Raw genomic sequence first — 23,147 nt, 5'->3', positions numbered from 1 at the left:
GCACACACACAGGCACACACAGACACAAAGTTATAATAAGGTGAGTGAGAAGCAACCTGCCCAGAGAACAGTAGTGTCTGTTAGAGGAAGGCTGGATACAGTTGTAAAACACGTCCTGTACCTCCCAAACATGTCAACACACTGCCCTGTCTGGCCATGAAGGAAGCAGAGGTGAGGGGGAGTACAGTGTGAAATATCACCCAAATAAAAGCTGTCTAGACATTGCTCTGCTATCTCTGATATGGCATTTCTCTCTCCATATCTTAATTCAGTCAGGAAGGGAATCTATCAGCATTAGGCTCCAACACTGAGATCACATCAACAGATAGTTCAGTCCTCTCTAATTACTCTCCTCCTCAACACTTTCTCACTTGACTTTGTCAGTGAATCTCTCATTGTAGTCTAATTTCCCTTCCAATAAGAGTGAAGAGACAGGAGGAAACATGTATCTCAGCCCATAGAGGCCTAATTCCACTGGAACGCCATATGAAGGGTTTTCAGCTTGCTTCTGTGGAACCATGATTTATGCAGGCGGATTGGAAGGAAATTCAAGGCCACTCGGCCCAACTGACAGGATGGCAACAATTGATTTTCAGTTCCGTTGCAACTCTGCCCAATTCCCCCATCAGTGGGTTTACATTTGAAAATGCAAGGCACATAAAGTCCTGATTTCATCCCCTTACTACATTGATTAAATAACCAAGCGCCTTGCAGCGACATAGACTGCACACATCTCCCTGGTAACAAGGTCACTTCTATCCGTGACATACTTTAGCCCCTTGGCTTTGCCACTGGTCTGAATCCATTAAAACAACCAAATTTGTTCCCAGATTTTCTCTTCCAAAAAACAGGCCTAGGAAATCTGCCATTTTAGCTAGTGAGCACTAGTTAGACAGTTAAAGCACGGTCAAGCGTTTCAAGGGGCAAGGCTGTAGCCCGGATGGCTTACTCACATAATTGAGTTATGACTTAAGTTACGCAAAGCTCATAAGGTGCTGTACATGCACTTATAATGCATTTATGCATATGATGATGGTATTCATAGGAAGTGTTTGAATATTTATATTAAAGCAGAATTACATGGAGCCAATATGCATAAAGGCGGCGGCGTCAAGGCTGTTCAGGTGACAGATCAGTGTAGATGTGGCTTTATACACTATTTCAACGTGGCTATGTAGCCTGCTCCCAGATCAGTTTGTGCTGTCTTGCCAAAGCAACAATGACAATAGGAGTTGGTCAAACAGCACACACGGACAGAACTGGGACCAGGGATCAGCAGTGTAAATATAGCTTCATACAGTATGTCTCTGTCCTAGTTCTTACCTCCACTCGTCCTGAGGGTGGAGCAGCTCGTACCTCTCCCTGACGCGGGACACCCCCATGTCAGGGTGCAGCCAGTGGATGTTCCCTGAGCGCAGGTGGCTGAGACGCAGGCCCAGACAGGAAACACACTTCACCTTGTGGATGTCTGCTATCTTCTGGATGATACCCTGTCAGGGGACACACATGTAGACACACACTTAGGCTATAGAGTCACTCTGAAAGGAATTTCAGTCAATGTCAATGGACAGACGTGTAGACAGTATACACACTGAGGTTAGAGGAGGAACCACTCAGAGATGAGATTCAAATCAACAACACGTCAGTCATAATCCCTAACAGATCAGTGTGGCTGTGTTCCAAATGGCACCCTATTCCCTTTGCAGACGAAGAGTTTGATTGACAGTAATTGACAGTAATGAACTGTCCTACATATTGTAGTTTGTGATTCAGAGGGCAGGAGATATAGATAAATAAATAGCAGTCATAGTGACATATTGGTAGTGTGAAAGACAGCAGTGGGGAGGGCCTTCCTTGGCCCATCCATCCCTGTAGTCCAGGAGAACCATCTATTCACCCATTCATCCCTGTAGTCCAGGAGATCCATCTATTCACCATCCATCCCTGTAGTCCAGGAGAACCATCTATTCACCCATCCATCCCTGTAGTCCAGGAGAACCATCTATTCACCCATCCATCCCTGTAGTCCAGGAGAACCATCTATTCACCCATCCATCCCTGTAGTCCAGGAGAACCATCTAGTCACCCATCCATCCCTGTAGTCCAGGAGAACCATCTAGTCACCCATCCATCCCTGTAGTCCAGGAGAACCATCTATTCACCCATCCATCCCTGTAGTCCAGGAGAACCATCTATTCACCCATCCATCCCTGTAGTCCAGGAGAACCATCTATTCACCCATCCATCCCTGTAGTCCAGGAGAACCATCTATTCACCCATCCATCCCTGTAGTCCAGGAGAACCATCTATTCACCATCCACCCCTGTAGTCCAGGAGAACCATCTATTCACCCATCCATCCCTGTAGTCCAGGAGAACCATCTATTCACCATCCATCCCTGTAGTCCAGGAGAACCATCTATTCACCCATCCATCGCTGTAGTCCAGGAGAACCATCTATTCATCCCTGTAGTCCAGGAGAACCATCTATTCACCATCCATCCCTGTAGTCCAGGAGAACCATCTATTCACCCATCCATCCCTGTAGTCCAGGAGAACCATCTATTCACCATCCATCCCTGTAGTCCAGGAGAACCATCTATTCACCCATCCATCCCTGTAGTCCAGGAGAACCATCTATTCACCCATCCATCCCTGTAGTCCAGGAGAACCATCTATTCACCATCCATCCCTGTAGTCCAGGGGAACCATCTATTCACCCATCCATCCCTGTAGTCCAGGAGAACCATCTATTCACCATCCATCCCTGTAGTCCAGGAGAACCATCTATTCACCCATCCATCCCTGTAGTCCAGGAGAACCATCTATTCACCCATCCATCCCTGTAGTCCAGGAGAACCATCTATTCACCATCCATCCCTGTAGTCCAGGAGAACCATCTATTCACCCATCCATCCCTGTAGTCCAGGAGAACCATCTATTCACCCATCCATCCCTGTAGTCCAGGAGAACCATCTATTCACCATCCATCCCTGTAGTCCAGGAGAACCATCTATTCACCCATCCATCCCTGTAGTCCAGGAGAACCATCTATTCACCCATCCATCCCTGTAGTCCAGGGGAACCATCTATTCACCATCCATCCCTGTAGTCCAGGGGTGACATCTCTTCACCCATCCATCCCTGTAGTCCAGGAGAACCATCTCGTCACCCATCCATCCCTGTAGTCCAGGGGTGACATCTCTTCACCCATCCATCCCTGTAGTCCAGGGGTGACATCTAGTCACCCATCCATCCCTGTAGTCCAGGGGTGACATCTCTTCACCCATCCATCCCTGTAGTCCAGGGGTGACATCTCTTCACCCATCCATCCCTGTAGTCCAGGGGTGACATCTCTTCACCCATCCATCCCTGTAGTCCAGGGGTGACATCTCGTCACCCATCCATCCCTGTAGTCCAGGGGTGACATCTCTTCACCCATCCATCCCTGTAGTCCAGGGGTGACATCTCGTCACCCATCCATCCCTGTAGTCCAGGGGTGACATCTAGTCACCCATCCATCCCTGTAGTCCAGGGGTGACATCTCTTCACCCATCCATCCCTGTAGTCCAGGGGTGACATCTCTTCACCCATCCATCCCTGTAGTCCAGGGGTGACATCTCGTCACCCATCCATCCCTGTAGTCCAGGGGTGACATCTAGTCACCCATCCATCCCTGTAGTCCAGGGGTGACATCTCTTCACCCATCCATCCCTGTAGTCCAGGGGTGACATCTCTTCACCCATCCATCCCTGTAGTCCAGGGGTGACATCTCGTCACCCATCCATCCCTGTATTCCAGGGGTGACATGAGGACTCCAGGGGAACCATCTATCTATAACAGTAGATAGAATAGAAAGAACAGCTTGGCAGAGTTACACTGAATGATAGATCGTCCCCTCTCTCTCTTCCAGGAAGAGATTGTCATTGTGTGCAGAAGCAAGGGAAGGGGAGTGGGGCGGGTTAAATAATCCATCATTGAAATGCCACTATGGGGCTTATGACACAATCTGAGAAGTGACACCCCTGCTTGGTTAAAATGATTAACGAGACGACCCCCCCATCTCTTTCAGGGATGACACGTTCCATCACATCCCTCAACATCATCTGACATCACTACTTCAGGTATTGAAGTTAGAGGCCATTGAAGCAGAAATTAGAAGCAGTCTACTTTGAAATGAAGCGCGTTGCCATTCCAGAGCCAGACACCTAACAGAAGAGATGGTAGCAAAGCCTTTTGGAATCTTTTCCAAGAAACACCTGTTTAATCACCTATTTAACTAGCTATTCTTATCACCTCCTAAACTCTCTTAGTCTTGTTTCATCTGAATAGAAGTCATTATTAAACGGGGATGGAAGACACTAAATGTAAAAATGTCAACCTCATAAATACCCGGGTTGTGTCCAGTAGGGAGAAAACGTTTTGAAACACTTTAAAATTGTGATGTAGTCCGAGGTACTAAGTGAATTTGTCTAATAAGAAAACTTGTTTTCATTTTCTGTTACAAAACATTGTAGCTACAGTGTGACCTACTGAACGGCAGGTCGCCTAGCGGTTAAGAGCTTTGGGCCAGTAACCAAAAGGTTGCTGGTTCAAATCCCTGAGCCGACTGGTTGAAACATCTGCCAATGTGCCCTTGAGCAAGGCATTTAACCCTAATTGCTCCTGGAAGTCGCTCTGGATAAGAGCGTCTGCTAAATGACTAAAATGCAAATGTTAAAGAAACATCGCCCAGGTGACAGGGGGAGTTCTACAGTGAGACGCTCAAGTCCCAAATGGCTGTCTGCATATGACACATTTCCATACAGTGTTTTACCAAAAAGGCCCAAAATGCTCTGTTTCCATCTAAAGGCGTCCGCATGCCTCAGTTCAGCTGGTGGCTAGCCTGAAGTCGTCTAGGCGAACTGAATGAGTGTCCTCGCATACTCCCTTAAAAAAACCTTTGCTTGAAAAACTAGAAAAAATACACAATAGTACTGTTTGTCCATTTAGAGAAGCCGTAGCCAGAGTACACTTCAGCAAAATAGTCAGAATTAATCGAAGATAACTCAAGAAATCTGTCATTCATTTGGACGTTTATGCGGAGGAGATCTTGGTTGAGCAATTTTACATCGAACTAAGACGTTTGGTGCAGTATTTCTCAATTTAAAAAATTGCATGAAAGCAGGTCGTCTCTCATTGAATGACAACAAAGTCTTTATTGAACAATGCCTACTGTTGACCAATCACCAACAAAGGGGCCTAGACTTCAGCTACTGACTTCGGCCTCAAGAAAGATGTGTGCCTGAACAGCCGGAAAAACCGTTATCGAAATCCAAAACTAACTAAACGTCACAAAATGGCATCATAATATATTCACTTAACTCTTCCTAACTGTTTTGGCTGGGAACCATTTGGAAGCCTTCAGCAGGCCGGCACCCGTGTCCCACTGGGCCATGGCTCCGGTGGACTTGCTCTCACCTGGGGCCAAAGCCAGGCCACTGGTACATTTACATAACAAGGCAAACTGTGGACTTTAACACCTAATCACAAAGCACCTTCTCACAAGTCCTCACTGTCAGCCCTAGCTATGGAAACACCATTTCCCTAGTATACCATTAGGGTGTCTTTTTTGATTTCACCTTTATTTAACTAGGCAAGTCAGTTAAGAACAAATTCTTATTTACAATGACGGCCTACCAGGGAACAGTGGGTTAACTGCCTGTTCAGGGGCCGAACTAGTGTAACACTGATGTTAAAGTTGAAAAGCAGCAATAGTGCACTTCTTTTGACCAGCGACTATAGGGCTGTATAGGGAACAGGGAGCCATTTGGGACACTCAGGGTGTTGATAGGTAACTGTCTGTCTGTCTAGTACGTAGAGTTGATAGGTAACTGTCTGTCTGTCTGTCTGTCTGTCTGTCTGTCTGTCTGTCTGTCTGTCTGTCTGTCTGTCTGTCTAGTAGGTAGAGTTGATAGATAACTGTCTGTCTGTCTGTCTAGTAGGTAGAGTTGATAGGTAACTGTCTGTCTGTCTAGTTGGTAGAGTTGATAGGTAACTGTCTGTCTGTCTGTCTGTCTAGTTGGTAGAGTTGATAGGTAACTGTCTGTCTGTCTGTCTGTCTGTCTAGTTGGTAGAGTTGATAGGTAACTGTCTGTCTGTCTGTCTGTCTGTCTAGTAGGTAGAGTTGATAGGTAAACTGTTTGTCTGTCTGTCTGTCTTGTAGGTAGAGTTGATAGGTAACTGTCTGTCTGTCTGTCTGTCTGTCTAGTTGGTAGAGTTGATAGGTAACTGTCTGTCTGTCTGTCTGTCTAGTAGGTAGAGTTGATAGGTAACTGTCTGTCTGTCTGTCTGTCTAGTTGGTAGAGTTGATAGGTAACTGTCTGTCTGTCTGTCTGTCTGTCTGTCTGTCTGTCTGTCTAGTTGGTAGAGTTGATAGGTAACTGTCTGTCTGTCTGTCTGTCTGTCTGTCTGTCTGGTAGGTAGAGTTGATAGGTAACTGTCTGTCTGTCTGTCTAGTTGGTAGAGTTGATAGGTAACTGTCTGTCTGTCTGTCTGTCTAGTTGGTAGAGTTGATAGGTAACTGTCTGTCTGTCTGTCTGTCTGTCTAGTTGGTAGAGTTGATAGGTAACTGTCTGTCTGTCTGTCTGTCTGTCTGTCTGTCTGTCTGTCTAGTTGGTAGAGTTGATAGGTAAACTGTTTGTCTGTCTGTCTAGTAGGTAGAGTTGATAGGTAACTGTCTGTCTGTCTGTCTGTCTAGTAGGTAGAGTTGATAGGTAACTGTCTGTCTGTCTGTCTGTCTGTCTGTCTGTCTGTCTAGTTGGTAGAGTTGATAGATAACTGTCTGTCTGTCTGTCTGTCTGTCTGTCTGTCTGTCTAGTTGGTAGAGTTGATAGATAACTGTCTGTCTGTCTAGTTGGTAGAGTTGATAGGTAACTGTCTGTCTGTCTGTCTGTCTAGTAGGTAGAGTTGATAGGTAACTGTCTGTCTGTCTGTCTGTCTAGTTGGTAGAGTTGATAGGTAACTGTCTGTCTGTCTGTCTGTCTGTCTGTCTGTCTGTCTGTCTGTCTAGTTGGTAGAGTTGATAGGTAACTGTCTGTCTGTCTGTCTGTCTGTCTGTCTGGTAGGTAGAGTTGATAGGTAACTGTCTGTCTGTCTGTCTGTCTGTCTGTCTAGTTGGTAGAGTTGATAGGTAACTGTCTGTCTGTCTAGTTGGTAGAGTTGATAGGTAACTGTCTGTCTGTCTGTCTGTCTAGTTGGTAGAGTTGATAGGTAACTGTCTGTCTGTCTGTCTGTCTGTCTGTCTGTCTGTCTGTCTGTCTGGTAGGTAGAGTTGATAGATAACTGTCTGTCTGTCTGTCTAGTAGGTAGAGTTGATAGGTAACTGTCTGTCTGTCTAGTACGTAGAGTTGATAGGTAACTGCCTGTCTGTCTGTCTGTCTAGTAGGTAGAGTTGATAGATAACTGTCTGTCTGTCTGTCTGTCTGTCTGTCTAGTTGGTAGAGTTGATAGGTAACTGTCTGTCTGTCTGTCTGTCTAGTAGGTAGAGTTGATAGGTAACTGTCTGGCTGTCTAGTTGGTAGAGTTGATAGGTAACTGTCTGTCTGTCTGTCTAGTAGGTAGAGTTGATAGGTAACTGTCTGTCTGTCTAGTTGGTAGAGTTGATAGGTAACTGTCTGTCTGTCTGTCTAGTAGGTAGAGTTGATAGGTAACTGTCTGTCTGTCTAGTTGGTAGAGTTGATAGGTAACTGTCTGTCTGTCTGTCTAGTAGGTAGAGTTGATAGGTAACTGTCTGTCTGTCTAGTTGGTAGAGTTGATAGGTAACTGTCTGTCTGTCTGTCTAGTAGGTAGAGTTGATAGGTAACTGTCTGTCTGTCTAGTAGGTAGAGTTGATAGGTAACTGTCTGTCTGTCTGTCTGTCTGTCTGTCTGTCTGTCTGTCTGTCTAGTAGGTAGAGTTGATAGGTAACTGTCTGTCTGTCTAGTAGGTAGAGTTGATAGGTAACTGTCTGTCTGTCTGTCTGTCTGTCTGTCTGTCTGTCTGTCTGTCTAGTTGGTAGAGTTGATAGGTAACTGTCTGTCTGTCTGTCTAGTAGGTAGAGTTGATAGGTAACTGTCTGTCTGTCTAGTTGGTAGAGTTGATAGGTAACTGTCTGTCTGTCTAGTTGGTAGAGTTGATAGGTAACTGTCTGTCTGTCTGTCTAGTAGGTAGAGTTGATAGGTAACTGTCTGTCTGTCTAGTAGGTAGAGTTGATAGGTAACTGTCTGTCTGTCTGTCTGTCTAGTTGGTAGAGTTGATAGGTAACTGTCTGTCTGTCTAGTTGGTAGAGTTGATAGGTAACTGTCTGTCTGTCTGTCTAGTAGGTAGAGTTGATAGGTAACTGTCTGTCTGTCTAGTTGGTAGAGTTGATAGGTAACTGTCTGTCTGTCTGTCTAGTAGGTAGAGTTGATAGGTAACTGTCTGTCTGTCTAGTAGGTAGAGTTGATAGGTAACTGTCTGTCTGTCTAGTAGGTAGAGTTGATAGGTAATTGTCTGTCTGTCTGTCTCGTTGGTAGAGTTGATAGGTAATTGTCTGTCTGTCTGTCTAGTTGGTAGAGTTGATAGGTAACTGTCTGTCTGTCTGTCTGTCTGTCTAGTAGGTAGAGTTGATAGGTAATTGTCTGTCTGTCTGTCTAGTTGGTAGAGTTGATAGGTAATTGTCTGTCTGTATGGACAGTATGTGTCCCTACTGTAGGAATGATAGGGAGAGACTATACAGACAGTAACCTAAAGAAGCATAGTTGCTGTAACTGTGGTAAACTGTGTTTACCCAATCAGCTGCTCAGCTCACCCTGATGTCAGTGGCGTCTCCATGGCGGATGTGGCTGGCCCAGGTGGATGGTTCACTGTTGCTCTCCAAGTAGTGGTGGATCTTGAGCACCCGGTCCATGGTCCCCGGCTTCGACACCCCACCGCCCAACCCAGCGTGGTGGTTCAGGTTGGGGTCCAGGTACGCTGACGCCATGCTTCCTTTGGTGGGGGCTAGCTGTCTGTCATATTCTGAAGGTAGAGAGACAGAGGGGAGAGAAAGAGAGAGAGCGAGGAGGGATGCAAAGAGAGAGATAGGGGAGGGAGAGGTAGAGATAGAGAGTGAGAGTGAGAGTGAGAGTGAGAGAGAGAGAGATAGATAGATAGATAGATGAGATAGAGGAGGTAGATAGATATATGAGATAGAGGAGGTAGATAGAGAGAGATAGGGGAGATAGAGGAGGTAGAGAGATAGAGAGAGAGAGAGAGAGAGAGGAGGTAGAGAGAGATGAGGTAGAGAGAGAGGAGATAGAGGTAGAGAGAGATGAGATAGAAGAGGTAGAGAGAGAGAGAGAGAGAGAGAGAGGTAGAGAGAGAGAGATATAGGAGATAGAGGAGGTAGAGAGAGAGAGAGAGGAGATAGAGGGGGTAGAGAGAGAGGAGGTAGAGAGAGAGAGAGAGAGAGATAGAGGAGATAGAGGAGGTAGAGAGAGAGGAGGTAGAGGAGGTAGAGAGAGAGAGAGATAGAGGAGATAGAGGAGAGAGAGAGAGAGAGAGAGGAGGTAGAGAGAGAGAGATAGAGGAGGTAGAGGAGGTAGAGAGAGAGGAGGTAGAGAGAGAGAGAGAGAGAGAGGAGATAGAGGAGGTAGAGAGAGAGGAGGTAGAGGAGGTAGAGAGAGAGGAGGTAGAGGAGGTAGAGAGAGAGAGAGAGATAGAGGAGATAGAGGAGGTAGAGAGAGAGAGAGAGAGAGAGAGGGGAGGTAGAGAGAGAGAGATAGAGGAGAGAGAGAGATAGAGGAGATAGAGGAGGTAGAGAGAGAGGAGGTAGAGAGAGAGGAGGTAAAGAGAGAGAAGGCTTCAGGTGAATTCCCACTAGACGACTGTGTAACTTTCTCACCATTATAACTTCATCTGTAATCAGTAACAAAAGTGGACGGCTGGACAGACTGGCAGATAACAGTGAGGTCTGCAGGTTGAAGTGGACTGAGCTGGGCTTGCTACAGTAGGCTGGCCAGACAGCTGGGTGGCTTTGGAGAGTGAGCAGGGAGCAGCACTGTCAGAAGCACTGCCAGCATTACAACAACCCTCCTCACCAACCACAAACTGGGGCCATTATACATAAGCTGTTTGGATTGTGGTAGAAACGGTCAGGGGTGAAATTTGGGGTGTGTGTGTGTGTGTGTGTGCGTGGGGGGGGGGGTGTATGGTAATAGGTACAGCGAAGACAGTACCGCTGTGCTTGTTAAAACATGGCTTTTCTAGTGTTTTGGAAAGACTGACCCAGAGCAGCTCAGTGACATTCCTCAGCCTTCCTGACTGTATCTGCTGTTGGTAACATCACTAGAATAGAGCACCACAGGAAAACCTGCCAACACCAAAAACACACACATTCTCAGATGGCGACCTCTTCGATGGTACTTTCTGGTAACCCAGGCAGAACACGTGTTTGAAGACAGAGGTAAATATCCTAACTCTTGACAATCAGTCAGACAACATTGAAGCAATGGAGATCAGTACAGACACAACTGGTCCATTTGACTGGTCCAACTTCCTTTCAGAGTTGTTCTTTAATAAACTCCTGTCAAACTCAATTCAAACACTACTATTCTGATCTAACACCAGCACAGCAACAACAGTCCAATCAGTCACTCCTCCTACCTTTACTGATGAAGGGCCAGCAGGTACACTCCACTGTAGAGTTCCGTAGTGACAACATTAGTGCTATAGCAAGAGCACACTAGGTTACCCAGTAGATGTCCACGAGGTTACACAGTAGAGTCTGTCCACGAGGTTACACAGTAGAGAATGTCCACTAGGTTACACAGTAGAGAATGTCCACTAGGTTACCTGGTAGAATATGTCCACTAGGTTACACAGTAGAGTATGTCCACGAGGTTACACAGTAGAGTCTGTCCACGAGGTTACACAGTAGAGAATGTCCACGAGGTTACACAGTAGAGTCTGTCCACGAGGTTACACAGTAGAGTATGTCCACTAGGTTACACAGTAGAGTATGTCCACTAGGTTACACAGTAGAGAATCGACAGATCCATGGGATTTCTTCTTGGTTTCTTCCAGGCACAAACACACTTCTTCTTACCCACACATTCCTCTCTCTCTCTCTCTCTCCCATACACACACACACAAAGTGAACAACACATTCACGTCTTTCCTGTCCAGTCACGTCACATCCTGGTTCTCACAATGCGTCCTGTCCGCTCAGGAGCCACAGTGAGTCATCACTCCTGTCTCCTCACACGGCACAGAGCTCTTCCTGGCTGAGAAGAGGAGAAGCCTGTGCTGTGATCAACATGTCACTCCTGTCTCCTCACACGGCACAGAGCTCTTCCTGGCTGAGAAGAGGAGAAGGCTGTGCTGTGATCAACATGTCACTGCTGTTTCGTGGTAGAGCTCTTCCTGGACTGAACTGAGGAGGGCGAGGCCAGAGTCCTCTCTGCAACACAACATAGCTCCTCTCTCTTCCTGAGCTGAGGGGAAGGCGAGGCAAAGCCCAGAAGCCTGTCTATATTCACAACAGAGTCCTCCAGCTCCACAACACAACACAGTCCTGTGAATAATGGGAATGCTGTGAACACAGTCAGGCTGCTAGCCTATAGCCTAACTCCACCGTGGCTGCTGTTACCCAGGCAAGACAGAATGAGGTTCACTTCCACAGGAAGAGAGAGGCAGGCTGTGATTGGCTTGGTGACAGACGGAGTTGAGTAAACAAGGCGTGCTTAGTGGGAGCCCAGCCAACATGGTGGATTGGATGATAGGAGGGCCGGCCTGGGAGGAGTCAACAACATGGTTGATAGGAGGATAGCAGGGCCGGCCTGGGAGGAGTCAACAACATGGTTGATAGGAGGATAGCAGGGCCGGCCTGGGAGGAGTCAACAACATGGTTGATAGGAGGATAGCAGGGCCGGCCTGGGAGGAGTCAACAACATGGTTGATAGGAGGATAGGAGGGCCGGCCTGGGAGGAGTCAACAACATGGTTGATAGGAGGATAGGAGGGCCGGCCTGGGAGGACAACAACATGGTTGATAGGAGGATAGCAGGGCCGGCCTGGGAGGAGTCAACAACATGGTTGATAGGAGGATAGTAGGGCCGGCCTGGGAGGACAACAACATGGTTGATAGGAGGATAGTAGGGCCGGCCTGGGAGGAGTCAATAACATGGTTGATAGGAGAATAGGAGGGCCGGCCTGGGAGGAGTCAACAACATGGTTGATAGGAGGATAGTAGGGCCGGCCTGGGAGGAGTCAACAACATGGTTGATAGGAGGATAGGAGGGCCGGCCTGGGAGGACAACAACATGGTTGATAGGAGGATAGGAGGGCCGGCCTGGGAGGACAACAACATGGTTGATTGGAGGATAGTAGGGCCGGCCTGGGAGGAGTCAACAACATGGTTGATAGGAGGATAGTAGGGCCGGCCTGGGAGGAGTCAACAACATGGTTGATAGGAGGATAGGAGGGCCGGCCTGGGAGGAATCAACAACATGGTTGATAGGAGGATAGGAGGGCCGGCCTGGGAGGAGTCAACAACATGGTTGATAGGAGGATAGTAGGGCCGGCCTGGGAGGAGTCAACAACATGGTTGATAGGAGGATAGGAGGGCCGGCCTGGGAGGACAACAACATGGTTGATAGGAGGATAGGAGGGCCGGCCTGGGAGGAGTCAACAACATGGTTGATAGGAGGATAGTAGGGCCGGCCTGGGAGGAGTCAACAACATGGTTGATAGGAGGATAGGAGGGCCGGCCTGGGAGGAGTCAATAACATGGTTGATAGGAGGATAGGAGGGCCGGCCTGGGAGGAGTCAATAACATGGTTGATAGGAGGATAGGAGGGCCGGCCTGGGAGGACAACAACATGGTTGATAGGAGGATAGTAGGGCCGGCCTGGGAGGAGTCAACAACATGGTTGATAGGAGGATAGTAGGGCCGGCCTGGGAGGAGTCAACAACATGGTTGATAGGAGGATAGGAGGGCCGGCCTGGGAGGACAACAACATGGTTGATAGGAGGATAGTAGGGCCGGCCTGGGAGGACAACAACATGGTTGATAGGAGGATAGTAGGGCCGGCCTGGGAGGACAACAACATGGTTGATAGGAGGATAGGAGGGCCGGCCTGGGAGGAGTCAACAACATGGTTGATAGGAGGATAGCAGGGCCGGCCTGGGAGGAGTCAACAACATGGTTGATAGGAGGATAGTAGGGCCGGCCTGGGAGGAGTCAACAGCATGGTTGATAGGAGGATAGGAGGGCCGGCCTGGGAGGAGTCAACAGCATGGTTGATAGGAGGATAGGAGGGCCGGCCTGGGAGGAGTCAACAACATGGTTGATAGGAGGATAGTAGGGCCGGCCTGGGAGGACAACAACATGGTTGATAGGAGGATAGCAGGGCCGGCCTGGGAGGAGTCAACAACATGGTTGATAGGAGGATAGTAGGGCCGGCCTGGGAGGACAACAACATGGTTGATAGGAGGATAGTAGGGCCGGCCTGGGAGGACAACAACATGGTTGATAGGAGGATAGTAGGGCCGGCCTGGGAGGAGTCAACAACATGGTTGATAGGAGGATAGCAGGGCCGGCCTGGGAGGAGTCAACAACATGGTTGATAGGAGGATAGCAGGGCCGGCCTGGGAGGACAACAACATGGTTGATAGGAGGATAGGAGGGCCGGCCTGGGAGGAGTCAACAACATGGTTGATAGGAGAGCCGGCCTGGGAGGAGTCAACAACATGGTTGATAGGAGGATAGGAGGGCCGGCCTGGGAGGAGTCAACAACATGGTTGATAGGAGGGCCGGCCTGGGAGGAGGAGTCAACAACATGGTTGATAGGAGGGCTGGCCTGGGAGGAGGGGTCAACAATATGATCAATGAGATGATAGGAGGGCCGGCCTGGGAGGAGGAGTCAACAACACACAAAGCTTTTGTGAATGTGAGGAAAGATTGTCAATTATACTGACAAGATCGTCAAGCGACCGCTCTAACAATGGAATTTTTAATTATTAATATATAATATATATATATATATATATATATATATATATATATATATATATATATATATATATATATATATATATAAAAATATATTAAGATATTTTTTTCTTCTAACAATGGAAATACATGTCCTCAAAGACAGAAGGCAGGCGGGAGGAGGCCAGATCAGGTAGGACCATTTAGATGGAAGATACACATGTGAACAATAGGGCATAGAGATCGATAGAGGACTCATCATTGTATCTGTGCACTTAAAACATCTGTGATAGCCTCAATGGTGCTGCCCATACTATCTCCATTATAAAGTAGTACATTTTCTCATTTTTCATTGGCCGATTTCCCAACTCATAGGAATCCCCACCCAGTTGACTACTTTAAAATGGTGGAAGCCCTCAACGACAACGCTAAAACGGGTTATATCCATGATGAGTCCTATATCCATCACTATGACAACAGGAACAACCCCGATTTTTTTTCCAAAGATGACAAAAAGCCACGTAAGTCCACATATCAGTGCATTCATTCGTATCAACCTAACCATTACAAAATGTAGTAGTCAGCCAGTCAGTCAGTCAGTAGTCAGCCAGTCAGTAGTCAGCCAGTCAGTCAGTCAGTAGTCAGTCAGTCTGTAGTCAGCCAGTCAGTCAGTAGTCAGTCAGTCAGTAGTCAGCCAGTCAGTCAGTAGTCAGTCAGTAGTCAGTCAGTCAGTAGTCAGCCAGTCAGTCAGTCAGTCAGTCAGTCAGTCAGTCAGTCAGTAGTCAGCCAGTCAGTCAGTAGTCAGCCAGTCAGTCAGTAGTCAGCCAGTCAGTAGTCAGCCAGTCAGTCAGTCAGTAGTCAGCCAGTCAGTAGTCAGCCAGTCAGTCAGTCAGTAGTCAGTCAGTCTGTAGTCAGCCAGTCAGTAGTCAGCCAGTCAGTCAGTCAGTCAGTCAGTCAGTAGTCAGCCAGTCAGTAGTCAGCCAGTCAGTCAGTAGTCAGCCAGTCAGTATTCATCCAGTCAGTAGTCAGCCAGTCAGTCAGTCAGTAGTCAGTCAGTCTGTAGTCAGCCAGTCAGTAGTCAGCCAGTCAGTAGTCAGCCAGTCAGTCAGTAGTCAGTTAGTCAGTCAGTCAGTCAGTCAGTCAGTCAGTCAGTCAGTCAGTCAGTAGTCAGCCAGTCAGTCAGTCAGTAGTCAGCCAGTCAGTCAGTAGTCAGCCAGTCAGTAGTCAGCCAGTCAGTCAGTCAGTAGTCAGTCAGCCAGTCAGTCAGTAGTCAGTCAGTCAGTAGTCAGCCAGTCAGTCAGTAGTCAGCCAGTCAGTAGTCAGTCAGTCAGTAGTCAGTCAGTAGTCAGTAGTCAGCCAGTCAGTCAGTAGTCAGTCAGTCAGTAGTCAGCCAGTCAGTCAGTAGTCAGTCAGTAGTCAGTCAGTCAGTAGTCAGCCAGTCAGTCAGTAGTCAGTCAGTAGTCAGCAGAGCAGGCACAAGGACAGTGATGAGGGGGAAGTATAGCCTAGCCTATCTGCTGACTCTGCTAGTTTACGGATTGACCAACAGTCACCTCTAACTGAGATACTCTCTCGCACACACTCAATCCAACATCAATCAAAATACTTGTTTATTCGATGTTGTCATCAGGTCATTGCCGTGGGATGTTTAGTTATCAAATGAATTCTTCATTTCCTTGTAGTATGGACAAAGCTTGGTATATAAGCTTAGATAATATAATCAATAGAGTAGCCCACTGTCTGTCTAGCTCGTGAGAGTATTGACCTCATGACTCTAGTTGTACTGTAGTCTCATCCTAAAGAGATTGTGTAACAGTGTCTCGTGGCTCAGAGGGATTGACTGTGGGACTGCAGTCTTCTCTCTAGGTTAGTTATTGACAGTAGTCTGAGCCCACATTGGCCAGAGCAACGCTGCTATAACAACACGTGTCAATTCCAATGAAAGTCAAACAGCACTTCATCAGCACTACTGAGCAACCATACATTTCTGTTCCACTGTTTCGCTGCGGTGAAGAAAAACATGGCCTTTTTCCCAACTCACAGAGGGCCCATTCAGCAGCTAGGCCAGGCTATCTCCAGGGAGAGCCCGTTCAGCAGCTAGGCCAGGCTATCTCCAGGGAGGGCCCATTCAGCAGCTAGGCCAGGCTATCTCCAGGGAGGGCCCATTCAGCAGCTAGGCCAGGCTATCTCCAGGGAGAGCCCGTTCAGCAGCTAGGCCAGGCTATCTCCAGGGAGGGCCCGTTCAGCAGCTAGGCCAGGCTATCTCCAGGGAGGGCCCATTCAGCAGCTAGGCCAGGCTATCTCCAGGGAGGGCCCATTCAGCAGCTAGGCCAGGCTATCTCCAGGGAGGGCCCATTCAGCAGCAAGGCCAGGCTATCTCCAGGGAGGGCCCGTTCAGCAGCTAGGCCAGGCTATCTCCAGGGAGGGCCCATTCAGCAGCCAGGCCAGGCTATCTCCAGGGAGAGCCCATTCAGCAGCTAGGCCAGGCTATATGGGAATTAATGGGGATGAACGGAAATATATGCAAATTAATATGAATTCCATTTAAATGTAAATGTTTTTTGCATTGCATATATTTACCATATCATATGGAGACAGAAACATAAACCTTTTACCTCATCATAAGTACACATACAGTAATTGTAAATGATTAAATCCTTCCAATAGAAATACAAAAAACTATTTAGTTACGAATTGAACTTTAATTAAATGAGTTGACTCTTCACATGGGATGATTTCACTGAACAACAAAATAAAGGGAATATCTAATGTTCCCCAATGAACCATCGCGTCTTCCAAAAATGTTCTCAACATACATCTGTAAAATGATAGTCTCGAAACTAAAGCTTTGGTAGTCTTCCTCTCAGGCTTCCATGTCTTCTCCCTGGACCTCCTGAACATCAGACCCTGAGGCCTCATGTTCACTGTCCCTTTCCAACCTTGTTGAGGACGGCTCGTTGTCAGAGTCAAAAAGCCTCAAATTTGCCTGGATGGTCACCAATTTTCCAACCCTTGTATTCGTCAGCCTGTTGTGTGCTTTGGTGTGTGTGTTCCCTACCAAGAACCAGATGCGCTCTGAGACGGCTGATGTTGGTGGGATTTGGAGGATGATGGAGGCAATGGGAAAGAGTCTCAGATCCACATAGTCCCTTCCACCAGGTGGGTGATGAGATATGTTGGCACGACTGCCATATTGTATCTCCATCCCAAAGCCCTTGCACTACGTCAGACTGCCAAGACCCTTGCCCTCATCCAGGCCAAGGTGGCGAGACACGGTAGTGATGACACCATAGGTCTTGTTGATCTCTGCACCAGACAGGATGCTCTTGCCAGCATACTTGGGGTCCAACGTGTACGCTACGGCGTGTATGGGCTTCAGGCAGAAGTCTTCACACTTTTTGATGTATTTCAGAACTGCAGTTTCCTCTGCTTGGAACAACAGTGAAGTGGGCAGGGCAGTACGGATTTCTTCTCTTACATCTGCAAGCAGAGTCTGAACATCAGACAGGATGGCATTGTCTCCCTCAATCCGTGCAATGACTACTGCTATAATTTTCAGGAGTTTCAGGCTGCTTACCACTCTCTCCCAAAATCCCGGAGGATCCTCTTGATGGGGCTGTCCATATCGGCAGACTGTGATATGGCCATTTCTTGGAGAGACTCCTTCCCCTCCAGGAAACTGTCAAACATGATGACAACACCACCCCAACGGGTGCTGCTGGGCAGCTTCAATGCGGTGCACTTATTCTTCTCACTTTGCTTGGTGAGGAAGATTGCTGCTATAACTTGATGACCCTTCACATACCTAACCATTTCCTTGGCTCTCTTCTGCCTTCAGCTCATCTGCAATGTAGAGACCGGTGTGCCTGTGCTCTTGTAGAATACTGGATGAGGGGTGGAGATGATTTAGTTAATTATTTCTTGCCCATGAACATTTGACCACCCATCAGAGATGATTGCAATACAGTCAGCTTGCTCTATGATTTGCTTGACCTTCACTTTAACTCTGCATCTAGAAAATAAGTAGATAAAGTATGTCTGGTTGGAGGGGTGTATGCTGGGCGAAGAACATTCAGAAATCTCTTCCAATACACATTGCCTGTGAGCATCAGAGGTGAACCAGTTGCATACACAGCTCGAGCAAGACATTCATCAGCATTTCTCTGACTACGTTCCTCCATTGAGTCAAAAAAAACTTCTGATTCTAGGAGGACTGTGAGCGGTTGATATCGATAAGGTGTCTGATTCATCATTTCCACCTCGAATAGAAGTAGAGGGACTTTTGTCAGAGGTTGCTTGTTGTGAGCGCAGAGAGAACTTTTTGCACTTCGTCGTATATGGATCTGTTGTGGCGGTATGCAAATTGGGAGTGGGTCTGGGTGTCTGGGATGATGGAGTTAATGTGGGCCATAACCTTCCTCTCAATGCACTTCATTATTAAAGAAGTAAGTGGTACAGGGCGGTAGTCATTGTGCCGTGAAGCCTAAGAGTTCTTGGGAACAGGAATGATGGTGGTCAGTTTAAAATATGTGGGGGACAAGGACAAGGAGAGGGTGTAAGCGCCATGATAAAAGCATATATCATATTTCAGATTAATACTAAAGAGGCATTTTCTATTGAACTGCCATTGTCCTCAATGTACAGCTGCTGAAACTCCAGTGGCCGTCCCACTGCTTGGAGGGGGGTGGAGAACGGAGCAGAAGACACATTTACGTTGTTCGCTGTAACACGTGGACAATAATATACGGTGCCGTGCGAAAGTATTCGGCCCCCTTGAACTTTGCGACCTTTTGCCACATTTCAGGCTTCAAACATAAAGATATAAAACTGTATTTTTTTGTGAAGAATCAACAACAAATGGGACACAATCATGAAGTGGAACGACATTTATTGGATATTTCAAACTTTTTTAACAAATCAAAAACTGAAAAATTGGGCGTGCAAAATTATTCAGCCCCCTTAAGTTAATACTTTGTAGCGCCACCTTTTGCTGCGATTACAGCTGTAAGTCGCTTGGGGTACGTCTCTATCAGTTTTGCACATCGAGAGACTGAAATTTTTTCCCATTCCTCCTTGCAAAACAGCTCGAACTCAGTGAGGTTGGATGGAGAGCATTTGTGAACAGCAGTTTTCAGTTCTTTCCACAGATTCTCGATTGGATTCAGGTCTGGACTTTGACTTGGCCATTCTAACACCTGGATATGTTTATTTTTGAACCATTCCATTGTAGATTTTGCTTTATGTTTTGGATCATTGTCTTGTTGGAAGATAAATCTCCGTCCCAGTCTCAGGTCTTTTGCAGACTCCATCAGGTTTTCTTCCAGAATGGTCATGTATTTGGCTCCATCCATCTTCCCATCAATTTTAACCATCTTCCCTGTCCCTGCTGAAGAAAAGCAGGCCCAAACCATGATGCTGCCACCACCATGTTTGACAGTGGGGATGGTGTGTTCAGGGTGATGAGCTGTGTTGCTTTTACGCCAAACATAACGTTTTGCATTGTTGCCAAAAAGTTCAATTTTGGTTTCATCTGACCAGAGCACCTTCTTCCACATGTTTGGTGTGTCTCCCAGGTGGCTTGTGGCAAACTTTAAACAACACTTTTTATGGATATCTTTAAGAAATGGCTTTCTTCTTGCCACTCTTCCATAAAGGCCAGATTTGTGCAATATATGACTGATTGTTGTCCTATGGACAGAGTCTCCCACCTCAGCTGTAGATCTCTGCAGTTCATCCAGAGTGATCATGGGCCTCTTGGCTGCATCTCTGATCAGTCTTCTCCTTGTATGAGCTGAAAGTTTAGAGGGATGGCCAGGTCTTGGTAGATTTGCAGTGGTCTGATACTCCTTCCATTTCAATATTATCGCTTGCACAGTGCTCCTTGGGATGTTTAAAGCTTGGGAAATCTTTTTGTATCCAAATCCGGCTTTAAACTTCTTCACAACAGTATCTCAGACCTGCCTGGTGTGTTCCTTGTTCTTCATGATGCTCTCTGCGCTTTTAACGGACCTCTGAGACTATCACAGTGCAGGTGCATTTATACAGAGACTTGATTACACACAGATGGATTGTATTTATCATCATTAGTCATTTAGGTCAACATTGGATCATTCAGAGATCCTCAATGAACTTCTGGAGAGAGTTTGCTGCACTGAAAGTAAAGGGGCTGAATAATTTTGCACGCCCAATTTTTCAGTTTTTGATTTGTTAAAAAGGTTTGAAATATCCAATAAATGTCATTCCACTTCATGATTGTGTCCCACTTGTTGTTGATTCTTCACAAAAAATACAGTTTTATATCTTTATGTTTGAAGCCTGAAATGTGGCAAAAGGTCGCAAAGTTCAAGGGGGCCGAATACTTTCGCAAGGCACTGTATACAATAATACTACTACTACTACTACTACTACTAATAATAATAATAATAATAATATGGACAATAAAGTTATATTCCAGGTTGAACAAAAACATGAGGGCTGGCCTTTTGCATCATGCTCCTTGTTTGGACTACAAGGCCCTGTAGCGACACAGTAGCCTATATTTCCCCCTACAGACTCCATCTACCCTCCATAGTTCCCCAGGTGGTCTCTGTAAGCTGTGGCACTAGAGGGAGGGAGATGACGGAGAGACAGCCTGGTGCGTGGGGCTGCCACATGCAGGGGTGACCTACAGGAGGCCTGGTGCGTGGAGGAGGCATCGGATGGACCAGGCTGTGGGGAGCACTGGAGCTCTGGTGTGCAGCCTTGGCACCACTCCTCCAGGCTGGATGACCACTTTAGCCCGGACCCTCCAGAGTGCAGGCACAGGTTGAACCGAGCTGTGGGGGAGCATTGGAGATCTGCTGCATACCACTTGCACCTCTCCCTTAGGCTCAATACCCATATTCGTCCGGCACGGGCGGAGCGCAGGCTTAGGACGCACTGCACCTTCCCAGCGCCCCGGAGACACAGCACGCGGCACCGGCGCAGGATACCCTGGGCCGAAACGGCGTACCGGAGACCAAACATGCTGGGCCTGCACAATACGCCCTGGCTGGATGTCTACACTCGCATGGCACTTGCGGGGGACTGGCCTATAGCGCACCGGGCTATGAGCGCATACTGGCGACACCATGCGCTTGAATGCATAACACGGTGCCTGACCAGTACTGCACTTCCTCTGGTAAGCACGAGGCGTGGGCTCAGGTCTCCAACCTGACTCCGCCACACTCCCCGTGTGCCCCCACCCAAAAATGTTTTGGGTCTGCCTCTCATGCCTGTCTCGCTGCCGTGCTATCTCCTCATATCGCCGCCGCTCAGCTCTCGCTGCCTCCAGTTCTTCTTTGGGGCGGCGATATTCCCCAGCCTGTGCCCAGGGTCCCTTACTGTCTAAAATCATCCAGACAATGCTGCTTATCGATACCACACTGCTTGGTCCTTGGTTGGTGGGTGTTTCTGTAACAGTTTTCGTTGGTGGAAGAAGGTGAGGACCAAAGCGCAGCGTGGTGAGTGTTCATGAGTATTTAATAGAACAGAACACTGAATGACAAAAACAACAAGAGACCGAAATGAAAACTAAACAGTTCTGCCAGGTGAACAGACACGAAACAGAAATGAAACACCCACAACCAAAATGGGGAAACCAGGCTACCTAAGTATGATTCTCAATCAGAGACAACTAACGACACCTGAATCTGATTGAGAACCATACTAGGCCAAACACATAGAAATATAAAAAGAACATAGACTACCCACCCCAACTCACGCCCTGAACAACCTAACTGTAACAATCCGGGTGTCGTGGGTGTGGAGTCAAAGGCAGGAGACAGAGAGTACAATGCTGTGCTCTTTAATGCACTAAACGCACCTCAGGGTGCTAACAATGATCACGGCCCCAAAACACAGGGAATGTCAAAATGTGTTAGTTCACTCGCATGGCACTTGCGGGGGACTGGCCTATAGCGCACCGGGCTAACACGTTCCTCTGATACAGAGCAGAAGGTTACAAAGAATAATCCCGCACAACAACCAGGCGGGCCGGCTGTCTAATAAAGACAAACTAATCATACACACAGGTGCTACCAATAAACATACAAGGGGGGGGGGGGAAAGACAATCAGTGGCAGCTAATAGGCCGGTGACGACGACCACCGAGCGCCACCCGACCGGGAAGGGAAACCACCCTCAGTCGGACTCGTGACACTAACACAAAGACATAAAAAGGAACTAAGGTCAGAATGTGACAGTGTCCTTTATTGCTGTTGCATCTCACATGTTTCATTGACCACAACATTCCTCCAGCTGAAAACTAAGCCTTATCTTTTAATGGCTTTGAAATCTCTTGCTTTGACCAAGAAATGTTAACAAAATACCACAGATCAGTGTGACTGTATTGTGTGGGGTGGGGTGGGGTGTGTGTGTGTGTGTGTGTGTGTGTGTGTGTGTGTGTGTGTGTGTGTGTGTGTGTGTGTGTGTGTGTGTGTGTGTGTGTGTGTGTGTGGGGACAAGTGAGTCACAGTACAAAATCTGATTTGATCCATTTGGCCCCAACAGCATTACCATGAACCAAGGGCTCAAACAAAACCCCTCCTTCTATTGTACAGTAGAACTGATCACATCATGTCCAGTACATGGAGCACCATAACTTCACCATCACCATCCTTTACTGTGGAGTTAGTGCTCAGGGTACAACACCTGCTGCCTCTGCAGCCTGTATGGTCACGTCCCAAACAGCACCCTATTCCCTACATACTGCACCTATGAGCCCTGGTCAAAAGTACTGCACTCTATAGGGAATAGGGTGACAATTAGAACGCATCCAGTATCTATCCTATAGCCTGTGGGGACCAAAGCGGATACCCACTGACTCTCTCCCTCAGTCCCACGGCTCTGCTCTACACTCCTACATCATCATTACGACCTGCTACTGCTGGAGCTACTTCCTCCCTGGAATAAAGCTTCCTTTCCTCTCATCCTCTGCCTACTGTACCAGCTCACACAGAACTATCCAGCCCCCCCCCCCCAAAAAACTACATCAAGGCTTTGCCTGGGTTTAATATATGCTGCGTTCACACTAACCCTGGAGGATGCAGTTAGAAGGAGAGCCATAGCCTCTAAATAGATGAAGACAGAAGGGAAGACATCCCCAGTGTTATTCTGTTCTGGCTTTTCTAAAGCACCAGGACTCATGATAGATACTGA

At 47.5% G+C, this 23,147-nt stretch overlaps 1 protein-coding gene across 1 annotated transcript in view; it reads right to left on the bottom strand.

Moving 5' to 3' along the window:
- Positions 1-1,319: 1,319 nt before the first annotated feature.
- Positions 1,320-23,147, bottom strand: part of LOC135520951 (focal adhesion kinase 1-like) — a 31,510-nt gene continuing 9,682 nt past the window's right edge. The window contains exons 2-3 of the mRNA XM_064946824.1: positions 8,809-9,017; positions 1,320-1,490 (exon numbers count right to left, since the gene is read on the bottom strand). Coding sequence (XP_064802896.1) covers positions 1,320-1,490; positions 8,809-9,017 — 380 coding nt within the window. The remainder of the gene's footprint in view (positions 1,491-8,808; positions 9,018-23,147) is intronic.

Source organism: Oncorhynchus masou, chromosome 29 (assembly GCF_036934945.1).
Source record: "Oncorhynchus masou masou isolate Uvic2021 chromosome 29, UVic_Omas_1.1, whole genome shotgun sequence".
NCBI lineage: Eukaryota > Metazoa > Chordata > Actinopteri > Salmoniformes > Salmonidae > Oncorhynchus > Oncorhynchus masou.
The sequence above is the reverse complement of the archived record's forward strand: the minus strand, read 5'-3'. Positions and strand labels throughout refer to the sequence as shown.